Source organism: Etheostoma cragini, chromosome 8, assembly GCF_013103735.1.
Source record: "Etheostoma cragini isolate CJK2018 chromosome 8, CSU_Ecrag_1.0, whole genome shotgun sequence".
In the NCBI taxonomy this organism is placed as follows: Eukaryota; Metazoa; Chordata; class Actinopteri; order Perciformes; family Percidae; genus Etheostoma; species Etheostoma cragini.
Window position 1 is genome coordinate 29748061 of NC_048414.1, and position 17967 is coordinate 29766027.

The 17967-nt window shown below is 44.6% G+C and overlaps 1 protein-coding gene across 4 annotated transcripts in view; it reads left to right on the top strand.

Annotated features, from left to right (window-relative positions):
- The window catches only part of zfpm1 (zinc finger protein, FOG family member 1), a 124468-nt gene extending 107196 nt beyond the window's left edge, over positions 1 to 17272 (top strand). For 2 of the 4 annotated variants that reach the window (XM_034878659.1, XM_034878661.1), the window contains one exon: positions 111 to 4716. In XM_034878659.1, coding sequence (XP_034734550.1) covers positions 111 to 2743 — 2633 coding nt within the window. In that variant the 3' untranslated portion in view covers positions 2744 to 4716. Of the gene's footprint in view, positions 1 to 110; positions 4717 to 9318; positions 9330 to 17132 lie in introns of those variants that run through there. The other 2 variants (XR_004657565.1, XM_034878660.1) reach the window with 2 other exon arrangements.
- The last annotated feature ends 695 nt before the right edge of the window (positions 17273 to 17967 follow it).

Consider the following 17967-nt stretch of genomic DNA (forward strand, 5'->3'; position numbering starts at 1 on the left):
TCAATTTTGTGGATCAAATTAAATCTCGACCAAACTTGAATATTTCCATTCCCAAACCATTCAAATGTAAGCTACTGTTATAGGTCACTGATTTTGACTCTCTTCTTCAGGTCTCAGTCCAGGAGACTCGGGTGTGGTGCTGAAGTGTCAAGTGTGTGGTCACAACTCTGACTCCCCTGCCCAGCTTCAGCAGCATGTGCGAACTCATCTAGAGGTTAGGGTCCCAGCTGAAAGGAGTCCCACCCCTCGCCAAAGTACACCATCATCAGTTGACCACCCCCAGTTACAGCTGTCTCCCCAGGAAAGGGAGCCCCTAGCCTGTGTCCCTTTGCCAGTCTCATCCAGCCCCGGTGCAAATGGCGGCTCAGCCACACCTCGAGACTGCAGTCCTCTTAATGTCACAACCACTGACCTAAAGATCAAAGAGGAGCCTCATTCAGACTCAGAGACTGAAGAGGAGCAAATGGAGTTAAAGGAGGATGGGGAGGTAGAGGAGCTTTGTGAAGAGGAGGGAGATCAAGAAGCAAAAAGGAAGACAAAGGAGGAGCAAATTACCACATCGTCCAGTCAGACATTAACCTCTCCAAAGAGTCCGGCCACCGCATCTGTGAAGCCAGAACCTACTAGTCCCACCCCTGGTTCTAGCCCTGCACATTTGGGATGTACAGGGTCAGTTCTTCCTGGAGGAGCAATGTTCTTGCCTCAGTACATGTTTAATCCTGAGGCAGCCATTTTGCCTCAGGCCTCGGAGATACTGGCTAAAATGTCAGAGATGGTCCATAGCCGTCTGAAACAGGGTCAGGCAGTTCCTCAGAACAACCCTGCAGCCTTCTTCCCATCTGGACCGACTGCACCTACATCCACAGCCACTCCCCCTCATAAAGGAGCCACCTGCTTTGAGTGTGATATCACCTTCAACAACATTAACAACTTCTATGCACATAAGAGGCTGTACTGCTCCAGTAGACACCATGGAGAGAGTGCCACCTCAGCTTCAGGCCCTGGACCAACAAGGGATGCAGCCCCAGCCACAATGCCTTCCATTGGGGCACATGGCTTGTCTGCATCTCCTCAGGGTGGAGCAGCAAGTAGAGCAGCCTCTGCTTCTCCTACTGACTCGGAACCCTCTGCAGGAAGTGGAGTAACAGAATCCAGGAAGATAGTGGAGGTGAAGACTGAAAACCTTGTGGTGAGAGAGGCCATATCGTCCTCTTCTGAAGGGGAAGGTGGAGGTGGAAGTGTAGGAGGAGGAGGTGGAGGTGGAGGAGGAAGAGCAAGTGAAGGTAGCCAAAGTCCTGCTAGTGGATCTGCAGAGGACCAAGAAGACGATCCCAATAGAACCTTCTGCGTGGCCTGCAACATTCGCTTCAGTCGTCATGAAAACTACACTGTTCACAAACGCTTCTACTGCGCGTCACGCCATGACCCATCCAACCATCGAGCTGTACACATGGCCAAGGCAACCACCACAGCAACCTTCCTTCCCCAGCCCATCCGCACACGCAAGAGGAAGAAGATGTATGAGATTCACATGGCCAGAACTGAAGCCTTAGCCAATGCCGCAGCTGCTGCTGCTGCAGCCACTGCTGCTGCTTCTGCGCCATCCCCTTCTGTTTTGGGCTTGGCAGTGAAGCAAGAAGTTTCTCCCAGCGGGGTCGCCAGCTCCAGCTCTGAAGGAGATGGCCCAATTGACCTCAGCAAGAGACCCCGTCTGAGAGAGGTTACACGGCACAGTAGTAGCAGTAGCAGTATTCTCCCTGCCCTGCCTCTTACTGACTACCACAAGTGCACCGCTTGCAGTATCAGCTTCAACAGCATTGAGAACTACCTGGCTCATAAAACCTACTATTGCCCTGCCACCACCCTCCAGCCCCACACCTTGGAGCAGCTTCATAAGCTCAAGAGATCAGCCTCCACCTCTCCCAAAAGCAAGCCTCAGCAGGAGCGGCCCGAGCTTTTGCACCCTATGGAGGCTAAAGCTCTACCGGCCGAGTGGGTAACTCAGGCTCAAGGCACATCATCCAGTTCTCCCCCTTCTGCCTTACCAGCCTCTCATTCCACATCTTGTCCAAATACAACCCCCACACTTGCAGTCAGCCCAGTAGCTGGGGCCAAAGGTGTATGCGCTGGTTCCTCTCAGGTGGTCTGCCCATACTGCCCTAACAGGCTCATCACCAGTGACCTGATGGAGCACTTCAAGACTACCCACGGTCTGGTTGTGACCATTCAGCCACCCCAGCCAGGCATTGCAGTCAGTCGCAGCCCCAGCCTTAGTCCCAGCGATGGACCTGCTGCAAAAGCCTCCAACACCCCAACCAGCCAGCCCAGACTGGTCTCTCGTGTTCACAGAGACCCCATCAACGGGCAAACAAGGAGTGATACAACTTCTCCTGTCTCCCCACCGGTCAACGGCAGCCCTTCAGGTGGGGTTGGGTCACCTTCGGTCTGTTCACCTCTGCCGTTGTCTCCCTCAAGGGCTCCCTCTCTGACTTTATCACCTGTGCCTGAGGTCCTGAAGGAGGCGGTGGGTTCCTCCCATCTTCCAGACAAGGCTGTCCCGATCATAGCCTCCACGCCCCAGCCTGCCCCAATCGGCAGCCCTAAAACCACAGTAATCTCCCCTGTCCTGAACGGTAACTCCCGCTTCTGTCGCCTCTGCAACATCAAGTTCAGCAGCCTCTCCACATTCATTGCTCATAAAAAATACTACTGCTCCTCCCACAGTGCCGAACATGTCAAGTGAGCTGAGCATTTCACTTTTTCATCTGTTTCTGAGTGGAGGCTTTTTGTCGCCAAAATGGCGCTCAGCTGGCATGGCCATGAATGACAATGAATGACTGTTACTCACCTGGCAGGGCCTGATGCCCAACTGCTCCAGAGCAGAATTTGCAGGTGGTGTTACTAACATACGTTAACTCATGTTTCTTCTCTAATGGGTCAAAGTTTGCAGTACACTAAGAGCTGAGACAGATGCTACCTACACACACTTGTGTGCCCTTGTTCCCTAGATCACTATCTGGCTTCCTTATCCCAGTCCCCAATTCAACTTCATCTACCACTCCCAGGACTCCCAATATGTTGCATCATGAGGGCATTAAAACATTTCTGTCTCTTTTGTGTCATTGTACAACTGTCAGTACCTAGATTCTGACTGTTGGAGGCATTTTGGACTGCTGATAATACAGGCTGATGAGGATGATGATGAGGATGATGATGAGGATTATTATGATGAATCTCCAGTCTTCTCCTGAGCTCTTAATGTTCCAGACCCAAACGGAGGAATCGTTTCTCTTGTGTGGAAAAGACTTGATCATTGTTAATGTTTTTATTATCTGTGCATAGTGTATGATGTCTGAAAAAAAGAATTCTATAATGCTTTTGGTTTCAACACTGGCTCTTTTTTGCTTACTAGAGAAGCTAAAGCGTTTTTTTAGCTGAAAAACAAATATGTGGTATCAATGTTACTAATTACTGAAGGATAATATTTCAAAATGGACATTTTTTTTCTTCTTTTCTTTCATATACACAAATTTGTATTTTTTCTTTAAAATGCAAGGGAGAAAAAAATGTGAAATATTTATCGTTTAGTCCTCACTGATTTCATGTCAACAGAAAACTACCTACCTGGTGTCTGAGAGTACTTGTGTTTTTTATTTGTATATTTTTCATACTGATGGAAGGAACTGGGTGTGTTGAAGTGTATTTTCTAAGTGTAGATATATAATATCTTCTTACAGTAATCACTGAGATCCCACTGAACTTTATTACATTTGCATTTTGTGATACATTGTGTCACAATTGGTTTATCTCTTTATGTAGTCTTTAATTGATGGTGAGGTCTGAAAAACCAGCAATGTTCATTTTTATCCCCCCTTGTACCTTGCTGATGAGCAACATAATTAGGTTAGAACAGTTTCCTCACTAACAGCTTTTCACATGAGAACGTTAAATGTTAAATAAATGTTATATTTTTTTGAGAACATTGTAGCCTTTACATTTTAGGTTACAAAATCCAAATCTTGCTTTATCCGCCTCCATGCAATGCAAAGTATGACCATCACGGACACTCCGCTTAACATTATTTGTTGCACACTGCCATTTCATACATATACTAAGGAATACAACAACAGAAAAATGCTTTGGTGTCTAATACACATCTTAAAGATGTTCTTTTTCTTTTAAATTATTGTGTTTCTGTCCGGCAATGAAGGGATAGCTAGGAATAGTCACATCTTAGTACCACACCTCACACAGTAGATAGAGTAAGCATGTATGTAATACCCACTTGATGTGTGTAAGAGAGAGACTATGCTTTTCCGCTCTTACGTTATTGCTCTCTCACTCATGCACACATAGGCGGACGCTATGTTCCCATGCTGCTGTTGCAGTTGCAATTCAGTGTTAGTTAGAACTGTGAAATGCTTTTTTTTCAATTAATCATTATTATTTTTATTATTATTATTATTATTATTAATATAATGCAACGTTACAAATGTACAGTAAGTCGTTTGGGGCCCTGACTTCATTTTAGTTGAATCTGCCAATAGCCAAGATTGCATTCAGATGCTGAATTTGTAACAAATGTAGTTGTTTTCCTCCCCCAAATTCTAAGAAACGGAACAAGCTGTAAACATAACATTGACATATCAGCATATTAAAGTGTTATAGTGACTGTGGCAATGTGAGCTCCTCATTCATTGATCGTTCACCCCATCTGTCCATTCCCAAAACTGGAACCCAAATGTAAAAGTGTAGGATTTTTTAAAACATAATTCAAAGTTGCTGGTTGATTTGTGTGCTCTGTTTTGGTTTGGAGCAGCACTGTACCAGACCCGTCTTTCTACTAAGTGTTTACAATAGTGCCGGCCTATCTCTCTCAGTTCAAAAGAAGAAGAAAGTCAGATTCATGTCAACTAGTCACAAATTGAGGAACCGAGTGCTGGAATTTTTCCTTTGAACTAACTTTAACTGCACTGTGTTGTATAAAAATGTGCTGAATGTTTTAGTTTTAGGGATTCTTTTGTAATCTATTTATGTTATTCAGAACTTTTCCCCATCTAAAGTCCGTCACCTTGAAGGTCTTTCTGAAAGATTTTAACCCTGGCATTTTCTAGTTGATGACATGTTTTCTCAATGATTCCTCTTATGTCCAAAATGGAGAAAATCACAATGAATGTCAAGACTTTTATTTTCTTATCTTTTTTTTTCATTTCAGTTCCATTACACTCTTATCCAAACTATGCATGGGAAATAAAAAAGTTCTGAGAGACACTGATGGAGAATGTGAGTGTACTTTATTTCTAGTGGCTTCAATCTTTTTACGCCTACACACAACTGTCGTCATGTTCCATGGGTGGAAATCCTTGACTTTTGTAGGTGCCTGATTCCCAGTGTAGTCACTTAAAAATCACTTCCTTTCATAAGAAAGTTTCCAGTGTGCTGTTTCTGTGTGATACTCTTAAATAAAGGCTGAGAGAATCATCAGCTTTCCTTTTAAAAGTAAAGTGCATGAGCACTAGTTCCTGTAAGAAGAATAGTCGGCTCAGAGATCCAAGGCTGCCTCAAAATTGGCAAAGTTTAGCGAAAAAAACACTGTCACCTTTAGTTTGCACGGAGACTAAATTAATTGATGCATATTCAAAACAGCTTTCTCACCCTGTATGTATCCTTCAGTCATGTGATGTGAATTAAAGTCTCCTTGTATTTAGTTATTGTGTATTGGCAAGCCCAGATTACCCAATTAGCATTATGGGCACAGGCCCAGAGACCCATGCAAGTCTGGGTATTTACCCAATCCGAATAAAAAAAGTTGTTTACAAAAAGTGAAGTCTCGTCATTTTTTGTTGTATATGTCTGTTGGATGATAGGGAGAGGGCCGCATGCACTGTGTAGATTGGCCAATGGTAAAGGTGGGTGGGCAGGTTGTTCACTGATTCAAGATCAGTTTTCTAAGAGCGAGTTTGAAAGAATGAGAGAGAGTTTGTAACAGATCCTCGGTCAGGTTGGGTGGATCAGCGACTGAAAGTGTGGAAAAGGAAGGGAATGAAGCGGCTGTAAGACATATCTTTTTTTAAAAGAGCCAAGAATGATGAAGATGAGGATGTCGAGGCACTAGCAAATGTTAGCCTTCTACCAGCTAAGCTCAGCCACAGCTAACAGGTAGCTAACGTTACCTTTAGCAGAGTTACTTTTTTAAAGATTAATTTTTGATAGGACAGCTAGGTGAGAAAGGGGAGCGAGAGGGGAAGACATGCAGAAATCGTCGTGTAAACTATGCGTCGAGGCATAAACCTCTCAGTAGGCTACATGTGCGCCTGTTCTGCCCCTGAACCCACCCGGCCACGTTAGCTTTAGCACAGAGATGCGATCCTCAGCACTACAGAACAAGTTATGACAGGTGACGAGGGACCTGGACTTTGAGGATTTGATCCTGCAAATGAAAGTAGCTATAAAAGAAGAACTTCTAAAGGTAAGAGCTTTTATGCTATCTGTAAATTGAGTAGGCTAATATAATCTGTTGTGACCGTTTGACCAGATAATATACATATTTTGTATATAGGCCTGTGAGACTTGGCTGTTGCAGTTTGTGAAGTTTCCAGCTGACTTAGTGACTGTTGTTTTGCAACCTGCACTCATCTGTGATGTGTGATGCCACTGTTGTATCTTTAGTTAATCACGTTTCACAATTATTTTTGTGCTTTCTGCTTGGGTGACTTTCAGCAAATAGCATATAGCCATAGTCGTGAGCCATACAATGCTTTGGTATGATTCCATTTAACATTGTCATGTGATGTGTGAGTGAGATGGCAGTCCTTGCTTTATTGAACTGGAAAGCCATACTTGATGCCTGGTCAGCTGGACTGTCATTCATCTTTTGACCAATAGTGAATTGGAATGTCAAATCACACACCTGGTGGGCCTAATTTCGTCTGTGCGTGCGTGCAAGTGCGTGCGTGTGTGTGTGCGTGTTTGTGTCTTTTCAAATATCTCAAGAATCATTCATCCAATCTACTTCTTACTTGGCTTCCTGTGTACGCAATGAACTCGGGGTTTGGAACTTGAGCGGTTTTCCCATGTTGGATGCTTTGGAAATGTTTTGGAATCTAAGTCACGAGTCAGCTGTTTGTAATTTGGTGCAAACGTTATGTGCAACGCAACACAATCTTAACGTTGATTAGAAATGGAGTTCGTTAACGTCCACAAACGACCGTGGCACCCCCGCCACAAAGAGTGCACACATGCTTTGGACCTTCAGCAGCGGCTGCAGCCACCCTAACCCTTGTCAGACCAGGGCCAGGCCGGGGCCAGGCGGAGTCAGGCCTCCTCCTTTGCCAGCTAGCTAGTGATATTAGGGTACGTCGCATTAACCAGCATCCACTCAACAACTGCTCTGGCCTGAATAACTTCTAGTTGCTGCAACTGTTGTTTTTTTAGTTTTCAATCATTTCAAAATGAACACAGATAATACTATGGATAATTGTAAAGATGGCTGGGAAATATTCAGGTCACTAAAACATGAAGAAGAAACTTGTTACCAGATGGCTGTTGTTTGGAAACAGTTATTTAAATATCTAATATTTGACTGATCGGCATTTCTTTTCTTTATAACATTGTGGAAAATCAGCTATGTTGCATAATTTATGAACAATAATTAATAATATATTTTAGAGTGCAAATCTAACTAAATTGAGTGAACATATATTTGTACTTGCAGAATAGTATTTTTGGTTGTATGAATCATTACAATGTATATTTGATTAATGAAATAACAAATTGGCCCCTCCCTCTGTGGAATAATGTTGTGTTGGGCCTTGCAATTAAATCAAATTTTGATTCATTTAAATTTTGGCTCAATCACAAAACAATAATTTTGCACACTCTGTTTTGCAAGGAAAGTCATAATTTGTCTTGTGTTATGAATTTCACCACTCTAAAGGCTAAACTCACTGAACCAACATGTGCACATGTTTTTTATATTATTTAAAAAGTTTGGCAGGGAAATATTAAGGGAAATTTCCTTTTTTTGAAAGATTATTTTTGGTCTTTATTTGGATAGGAGAGCTGAAAACATGAAGGGGGGGGGGGGGGGGGGTTGACATGCAGCAAAGGGCCGCCGGTCAAACTCAAACCTTGGGTCCTCTGCGTTGAGGAGAAAACCTCCATATATGGGCGCCTTCTCTACCAACCGAGCTCTACGGGCGACACAAGGTGTTTGCAATGTTGTTGTTTTTCTGTTTCACTGTTTTTTAAGTTCAGTAAATGCAACATCTTTCCAGACATTTTGACAAAAATAATTGGGATTGCAATTTGTATTCTTCATAAGTGAGCAGCCCAACTCTAAATAATTTTTTACCCACACCGGTGCAATTGCTTTTCTTTGGGCCAGCTGCAGTCTACTCGCTGGTTAGATTAAACGGTCAGTCTACGTTATGATTAGCTGATATTCCGGGGTTCAGTCTCAATATTATAAACCCTAGACTAGCCTTCTCTTTATATTGTGAAGTTTTAAGAAGCTTTGCTGATTGATATGTTTTTAAATAACAATTGTTAATGAAAAACAGAATAGCTTTGCCAACATGGGTTTCCTCAGGAGGGGGGACTGGCGTCTCCCTTAGAGATAGGGGTAGAAGCTCAGTCATCCGAAAGGAGCTCGGAGTAGAGCCGCTGCTCCTTTGCGTTGAAAGGAGCCAGTTGAGGTGGTTTAGGCATCTGGCAAGGATGTCTCCTTGGCGCCTCCCTAGGGAGGTGGTCCAGGCACGTCCAGCTGGGAGGAGGCCTCAGGGAAGACCCAGGACTAGGTGGAGAGATTATATCTCCAAACAGGACTGGGAGCGCCTCGGGATCCCCCAGTCAAAGCTGGTTGATGTGGCTCGGGAAAGGGAAGTTTGGGGTCCCCTAATGGAGCTGCTGCCCCCGCGACCCGTGTTCTTTTCCTAAACACACCGTCCCAATGTTGTCACATGTCCCGCAGAGACCACGGATCGTGTCCTGCCGTGTGATGTTATTCTTTTTCTAAACCCGCCCTCTTAATAAATGCTTCTAGATGAAAAAACGAGAAATTTAAATACATTGGATTAAAATGTATGCTCGCACCCTGAGAAAAACAACAAACGTGTCTGAAAAATAACGTGACCATTTCAGGAACTGCCGTGAGACCCTGTTGTGTCAAACGTGTCCAGCATCTGGCCGTTTACAGTATGCAGTAATAAAATCAGCACTGACATGCAAAAGTCAGCACGGATGTAGGACTTTATGCACTCAGCTGTGTCTTTAATTAGTGCTTTGCCTATGAAGGCTGATGAGCGTTTCCTCCACCAGGTGGCCCGTGGGCATTTTTTGATTTGTTGGGGTTTTCTCTCTTGGGGGAGAGGAAACACACTCCACGCTTTCCTCTGTAACAACCCTGTGCCCCACAGTCAAACTAGATCTGACATAGATAGACATAGATCCACACGCCCATATATATATATATATATATATATATATTTGCAAGTTCTCCCACTTAGAAATCATGGAGGGTCTGAAATTGTCATCGTAGGTACATGTCCACGGTGAGAGACATAATCTAAAAAGAAAAATACAGAAATCACAATGTATAATTTTTTTAAATTTTTTTATATAGTTATTTATATGTGTGATCCAGCTGCAAATAAGTATTGGAACACCTGAGAAAATCTATTTTAATATTTGGTACAGTAGCCTTTGTTTCCAACGTTTCCTGTAGATTTTCACCAGGTTTGCACACCCTGCAGAAGGGATTTTGCCCCCCCCTTCACACAGATCTGCTCTAAATCAATCAGGTTTCTGGGCTGAGAAACACAGAGTTTGAGCTCCCTCCAAAGATTCTCTACTGGGTTTATGTCTGGAGACTTGCTAGGCCACGCCAAAACCCTGAACTGCTTCTTCCAGGGCCCCTCCTTGGTTCTCCTAGCTGTGGTCTTGGGGTCATTGTCATCTTGGAAGACCCAGCCTCGACCCATCTTCAATGCTCTAACTGAGGGAAGGAGGTTGTTCCCCAAAATCTCGCAATACATGGCCCCGGTCATCCTCTCCTTAATACAGTGCAGTCGCCCTGTCCCATGTGCAGAAAAACACCCCCAAAGCATGATGCTACCCCCCCCCCCCCCATGCTCCACAGTAGGGATGGTGTTCTTGGGATGGTCCTCATCATTCTTCTTCCTCCATACATGGTTAGTGGAATTATGACCCAAAAGTTCTATTGTGGTCTCATCTGACCACATGACTTTCTCCCAGGACTCCTCTGGATCATCCAAATGGTCGTTGGCAAACTTAAGACGGGCCTTGACATGTGCTGGTTTAACCTGGGGAACCTTCCGTGCCATGCGTGATTTCAAACCATGACGTCTTGGTGTATTACCAACAGTAGCCTTGGAAACGGTGGTCCCAGCTCTTTTCAGTTCATTGACCAGCTCCTCCCTTGTAGTTCTGGGCTGGTTTCTCACCTTTCTTAGGATCACTGAGACCCCACGAGGTAAGATCTTGCATGGAGCCCCAGTCCGACGGAAATTGACAGTCATGTTTATCTTCTTCCATTTTCTAATGATTGCTCCAACAGTGGACCTTTTTTCACCATGCTGCTTGGTAATTTCCCCGTAGCCCTTTCCAGCCTTGTGGAGGTGTACATTTTTTGTCTCTAGTGTCTTTGGACAGCTCTTTGGTCTTGGCCATGTTAGTATTTGGATTCTTACTGATTGTATGGGGTGGACAGGTGTCTTTATGCAGCTAACGACCTCAAACAGGTGCATCTAATTTAGGATAATAAATGGAGTGGGGGCCTGTTGCACGAAAGTAGAATAAAGATATCCAGGATAAAGGAAAAAGCGCAGCTTGACTTAGCGTGTTCCGCTCATCGCGGCTTAATCAGTTGCACGATTGCCGAGCCAGGATGAACAGGTGAAGCTATGTCAAGCCAGGTGTAGATAGCTGGGATAAGTGCACGTTCACGGCTTTCTTAAATAGACCACGGTATCGATCACAGATTTACTGATGTAGAAATAAGAAGACGCATGCGGCATATGTTTCACCCAATGAGCAGCAGCTTAAATGGAAAGTAACAAGGACGTGAAGAATATAATATGCAGAAAGGGAAATACGGCTCTTATCAAACGGAGAGAAAAAGCCGAACAGACCATAGCGGACCCGACTGAATGTGTAGGGTGTAAAAATATCTCCTTAGGCTATAGTCACTCCACATTTTACAAAGTTGTAGGCTACACTGTGTTTTAATTGCTTTAAATATGCTAGTTTCATGTTTCTGTTTTTATGTGGTAAATGTGCTGGTTTTACTGTAAAGTGTCTTTGACTAGCCTACCATGTAAAGCACTATATAAATAAAATGTATTATTATTTAGCCTTTGCCTTAAAAGTGAGCAGAGGGAATAATGTTCCTCGGGAAATGGACCCTTTAAGGACTTTAGGCTTAATTTCAAACCCTTATTCACAATGCGAGAACATGTTTTACAACCATATGAACCAATCTCTATAAGCTATATCTAATTCTTTGTAGGCTACAATTAATGTTCATACAGGACAATCAGAAAGGGACAACAACTAGAAAAATAAGTAAGTGACTTCAATACACGCTGTGAGTATATGTAAAACGATATTCATGGTTTATTCTTCTGACAAGTGACCGCACCAAAATAAAAAGATTAAGAACCATTGCATTGTTCCCGGTGTGATGAACGTAAACTACACTACATACGTACTGTATATAGGCCACGTTATTGGTCCAGGGATGTGAGACTAATTGAGAAGGTTATGAAACCAATGCAAGCTATAATAAAAAACATTGTGCCTACATATTAAGGAGTAACGCAAACTGTCCTTTATTAGAGAAGGATAAGCAACAAGAAAATGAAATCATGAATGTATTCTCTGACCAGTCTGCCATTATTATCATTTGGGAATATCGCTACATTAATATCATCTGGGAATATCACCACATTAATATTGTCACACTTAATCTTCTGAGTGCGTCCTGTATGAACCTGAAGCTGAGACCACGGACGCGGCGCTGCTGATCTCTACTTTTACAGAGAGAGTGGACACTGACGCGACTCGCAGGTCTGCCAGCAGGCGGCGGCGGCCACCGGTCACCAGCCACCGGGCAGCGGTCACCGGCCACCGGCCACCGGGCAGCGGCCACCGGTCACCAGCCACCGGTCACCAGCCACCGGGCAGCGGTCACCGGTCATCGGCCACCGGGCAGCGGCCACCAGCCACCGGGCAGCGGCCACCAGCCACCGGGCAGCGGCCACCGGGCAAGGGCCACCGGGCAGCGGCCACCGGGCAGCGGCCACACGCCAGGCAACCTCGAAACAGTACCGTCCCACCGGGAAAACTCCCGTTTTTTTCAATCAATCACACCTCAAATAATCACACCGTACTGCAGCGGCTATTGCGTCGCTGTATCATATCAGGTCATCATGTCAGGTAATGCACACATCATTTGTAAGTGAGTGAGCCTTCCCTGTTTTCTCCTTTTGAACTGTAGGTACCTTTTTTATATATCAAATCTGTTGATCTATGACATTTTGTGCAAGGGTCCCTTTATATTTCTCTACGTACGTGCAGTTTTGGCAATTACAGTAGAATTCAACTGCTTCCTCGGACTTTGATTCTCTCAGTGTAGTCAAAGTGGTTTATTAGGCTTTATTAGGCATTCTGATGTTCAGGTCTGAAAGCTTTTTGTATATTATGAATGTCAGTTACATTCTAACCATTGCCACATTAGTTGATACTAATTTAATTAAGACAATCAGCTTGTTGGAACTGAGCAGTGTGTTTAAACTGATCTTAACCAAAGAGCCTGTGACCTCCAAGACAACGGGTGCACGTGACAGGTCGTTGTTGCAAATGATAATTTGTTTCTCAATCAACTTACCTGGATAAATCAAGGTTCTGGACTGGCCAGACAGGTTGCATTATTAAAATATCCAACCTGTAACAGATCTGGACCACATCAGATCGGATGCCATGTGACTCGAGCTGATTACACTGTCACAAAAAAAATCTAAAGTGTGAAACTGCTGTCATCTCTGCCTCCGTCTCCTTCTCCCTCACTTCATCCCTCGCTTCTCTCTGTTGACAGTAACAATACCTCGTTGGCTGTCGCTCTGCCTCCGTCTCCTTCTTCCTCACTTCATCCCTCACTTCTCTCTGTTGACAGTAACATTACCTCGCTGGCTGTCGCTCTGCCTCCGTCTCCTTCTCCCTCACTTCATCCCTCACTTTTCTCTGTTGACAGTAACATTACCTCGCTGGCTGTCGCTCTGCCACCGTCTCCTTCTCCCTCACTTCATCCCTCGCTTCTCTCGGTTAACAGTAACATTACTTTGCTTGCTGTCATCACTGCCTCCGTCTCCTTCTCCCTAACTTCATCCCTCACTTCTCTCTGTTGACAGTAACATTACCTCGCTGGCTGTCGCACTGCCTGTGTCTCCTTGCATTTGGCACCCTGGCTACATGAAAGAGTTGTTCTGCCCTCTCCCTTTGTCCTCATCACAGTTGCTTTTCTTTCTTCTTTCTCCATGTGAAATCACTTCAAAATGTTTGCTACGGTTGCAAAAAAACGCAGAAAATGTTTGTTTTTTTAAAGATGGACCAAATTTTTGGAGGGAGTTTGTAAACATGCATTAGAAAGTTTACACCCCCATGCTAAAGTTGATTAAAAAGAGGAATTAAAAACATCTTTTGGAAATTGATCTTAATGTCTCAATTAAAAAAGAATTAGGAAAATCCAACCTTTTAAGGACACCAATTTTCTTTGTGAATGAATAATGTATTGTAAATAAATAAATGTTCTTCCTTTTAAATTTAAATTTTTCAAATTATTTAAAGTATCAATTCATAACAAGAGTTATCTCGAGACACTTTACAGATAGACTAGACATTGGTCTGGAGAGAGAAACAGGTCTCAAACTAAGTTCATTTTCTCCTGGTGTGTCCGTCTGAAAAATGCCATTTTAGTGTCAGAATGTTCTGGAGATATGTGGATCATATGGAATGGCTCCAATTTTTTCTTTGGTGACGATGGGATGAAGGAACCATTCATAACCTGTTTCCCCATTACTTCTCCTGTTGGAATCTAACACTCTGACCTGCCGCTGGTCTCCTAAAGAGGCGTGGCTGTGGCGGAGCCCACGGGACATGATATAGGAAACTATTTTGAGATGGGGTGTCTCAGGTCTACACAGTCTTTGGTCTTGCATTGCCAGACCTTCCACCACAGCGCTGCAGAGGAAGGTCTGGCTAGTCCACACCAGAGTCCTTGAAAAGCAATGGCGGATCATGAAGACCCCCAATCATCTCCTTTGTCTTGCTGGTGGTGAGCTGAAGCTGGTTGACCTCACACCAGGTGACAAAGGCCCTGATGACCGTCCTGTATTCTGGATCGTTCACCTCAGAAACACAACCAACAACGGCTGTGTCATCAGAGAACTTCTGGATGTGACAGTGGGTGGTGTTGTGAGTGAAGTCTGAGGTGTAGAGGGTGAAGAGGAAGGGGGAGAGCACCGTACCCTGAGGGGCACCTGTGATGCAGTGCACCACGTCAGACACACAATGATGGAGCCTCACATACTGTGGGCTGTTGGTGAGTTAGTCCATAATCCATGCGGCCAGGTGTTGGTCCACTCCGGCACTCTCCATCTTCACTTTGAGCAACGATGGCTAGATGGTGTTAAAAGCACTGGAGAAGTCGAAAAACATGACTCTCACAGTGCTCCCGCTGTCCTCCGGGTGGAGCAGCCATGCGTGCAGCATGTAGATGACTGCATCGTCCACCCCAATCCCAGGCTTGTAAGCAAACTGCAGGGGGTCCAACTGTGTGCCTACCAGGGGTCGAAGGTGACGCAGGATGATCCTCTCCATGGTCTTCATCAGGTGAGAAGATGGGGCAACAGGACTGAAGTGGTTTGGCTCCTTGGGGCGCGGTGACTTTGGTACCGGGACCACACAGTAGGTCTTCCACAGGGCTGGGACCTTCTCCAGGCTCAGGTTAAATAAGTGCCTGAACACACCACAGTCCCTTAGGTGACTTTGGCTGATGCTGTCAGGGCCTGGGGCCTTCCTTGCCTTGATCTTCTTGAGTTAACTTCTCACCTGATCATATGTTATGGAGAAGGGGGAGGAGGATGACTGGGGTGTGGGTATGGAGTGAGGTGAGAGTCTCAGGGAGGGGGAGAGGGGGATGGTGAACTGATGAGCGGGGCGATGGGGGAGGAGCGGGCGGGTTAGCTCATTGTTGATGAGGGTCGTTGAGGATGGCAGGCTGAGGAGGGGAGGGGTGTAGGCCAGGGGAGGTGTGAAAGAGGGGGCTGGGGGGTGTGAAGAGGGGTACAAGGAGGCAGAGTCAAATCTGTTACAAAACAGATTCAGCTCATCTTCCCAGTCCTTGTCTCCACTGGCTTGGTATCTCCCCACACCTTTGCCATGGCCTGAGATGGTCTGCACCTCTCTTCAGATGTCCTAGCATTGTTCTGTTCCAGTCTCTTTCCTAATTTCCTCCCGTTGATGACCTTCCCCCTCCTGATCCTGAGCCGGAGTTCCGTATGGACTCTGCGCAGCTCCTCTCTGTCCCCTGATGCAACGACCCTCTTGTTCTCATTAAACAAGGCTTTAATCTCAGAGGTCACCCAGGGTTTGTTGTTGGGAAAACACTGGACCTACTTGGAGTACACAGTGTTCTCCACACAGAAGGTGATATAATCAATGATCTAATGTGACATACTGTCAATGCCGGTGCCATGGATGTACACGGTCACAGCAATAGGTAGTATGGCCGCATGCTAACAGCTCCAAGTCTCTGGTCTGGAGTTGTTCCTTCACACTGATGTGTCCCAGGTGGCACCACCTATTGTTCACAAACACAGCGATCCCCCCTCCCTTCTTCTTACCGCTCTCCGTTGTTTTCCTGTCCGCTCTCAAAAGTTTGAAACCGTCCAGGGTGATGTGTGTGTCGGGAGAATGTTCACACACGTCTCACGTCTCGGTAAAACACATGAGGCTGCATTCTCTGTACTCTCTCTGCAGTCGGGTGAGTGCCGTCAGCTCTTCCATCTAATTGGAGAGAGATCTAACGTTCCTCATGATGACAGATGGTAAACATGGTTTATACCGTCTTTTCCGCTCCCTGCGCTTCACACCCGCTCTGCTACCTCTTCTCCTTCTCCGTAACTCCATCGGAATCTCCTGCCGCTCCGCACAGAGAAGGGGTGTGTGGCGCAGGGCTAACAGCTGATCCTGGTTGTAGAACAATGGGACCGTCGTTGAATAGGGGGCTTTGTAGGATGAGTTTCCCATAGCCGTACCAAAAAGTTCCAAAAACAGCAAGAGGCAAGCAACAAATGTAACAATATGAACATCCATAGCTGCCCACTTGCCTAGAGTGTCGATGTGACAACAAAAAAAACCCAAAGGAAAACAAAAACACAGTAAAAACACTAAAGGGATGAAGAAAAAAGCAGAGCTGCTGTAACGTGCTGCCACTCACGCGGTGCCATCTTGACTTGCTATGACCACTATTGTGATGGCCAAAGCCATGGCCACACAACCAGCTTAAGAGCGGTAACCTCATGCACTTATATTTTTCCTTAGGTTTAGTTGATATGTTTGTTTATACATCTTCATTTGTTGCAACCATTTATATAGTTACAAATAACTTGCAGGACACTTGTTTATCATACTTTATTTGATTTATACGAAATTATCTTTTAGCAAGCACGCACTATTAGTTACTTTTTGATGGTCATACTGTCATATAACCTTTTTTTCTTTTGAGCTTACCAATTGGAGTCCACACCCGGGAGGGATTCAGGTCTGATGGCTTAAATGGAGAGGCGCTTGGAAAAGGAGCAGCTTTCTAGGGGAGGTGGACTAATTGGACAATACCACTGCTTGATATGTCTGGGGGGTAGCTTTATTATCGCTGTAGGTATTCTGGTGTTTAGATTTTATAGAAAGTATATTTTGTTAAAATAAGTAGAAGTATATGTTATTTGGAATGCATTCATAGGTAGGTTTGTCATTATTTGTTTCTGAAGTTAGTTTGCAGTTATTGTTTGTTTCCCCCTGTGTGTTTAAATTGGTCTGATCAGCAAATATATAAGTCCCCTTTGTTTCTTTGTTAGTAGGTCAGTTGTATTTTTGAGTCTCTTATGTTTTGAGCCTCAGTTACTGTCTGTTTATTTGACCTCTTTTAAGGGCCCAGAACTTTATCTTTATTTTGTTGTAACTATTTTTGGGAAACAAAAACTCTTACTTTTGAATTTTTCTTCATATTTTAACTATTATTTGGCAATGCAAGTTGATGGGAGAGTCCTGGGTTATTATACTGTATTAATAGTCTTTCTCGTTATATCAAAACTACATTTATTGAACAGAATGCTCTGGATATTATTTTAATAATGTTTAATGTCCTGTCAAAAAAAGATATGCCTAATTTAATAGAGTACACAGGAAACAGTTGAAGAGAGTACACAGGAGACAGTTGACGAGAGTACACAGGAGACAGTGGAAGAGAGTACACAGGAGACAGTGGAACAGTCAGAGAACAGGAAAGGACAGGGAAGAGGAGAGCTTTAAGTGGAGCAGCCACTTAAAGGGTGTACTTTCAAAAATGTCCATTTAACACCAAATGCACTTCCAGCTCCTATTATTGGTGCTGTGTTTGCAGACACACTGTGAGTGGCATATTTGGTGCAGATTGATAGATAGCTTGTCCCTCCTTTGTGTTCTCTCCACTTAGTGCATCATCCATCTTTTCATCCACCTCTGCTTTCCTCTGGCAGCGGGTATCCAGGTTGCCTTTCTGCAGATACAATGATAGGCCATGTATAATTTATGGAGGGAAAGTGCATGATGCCAGTTATATGCAATATTGGCTTCCGTTTTCTGCTCAAAACCTGGGTGTTTGTGGGGGCGGCAGTCCGTTCACTGTCACAC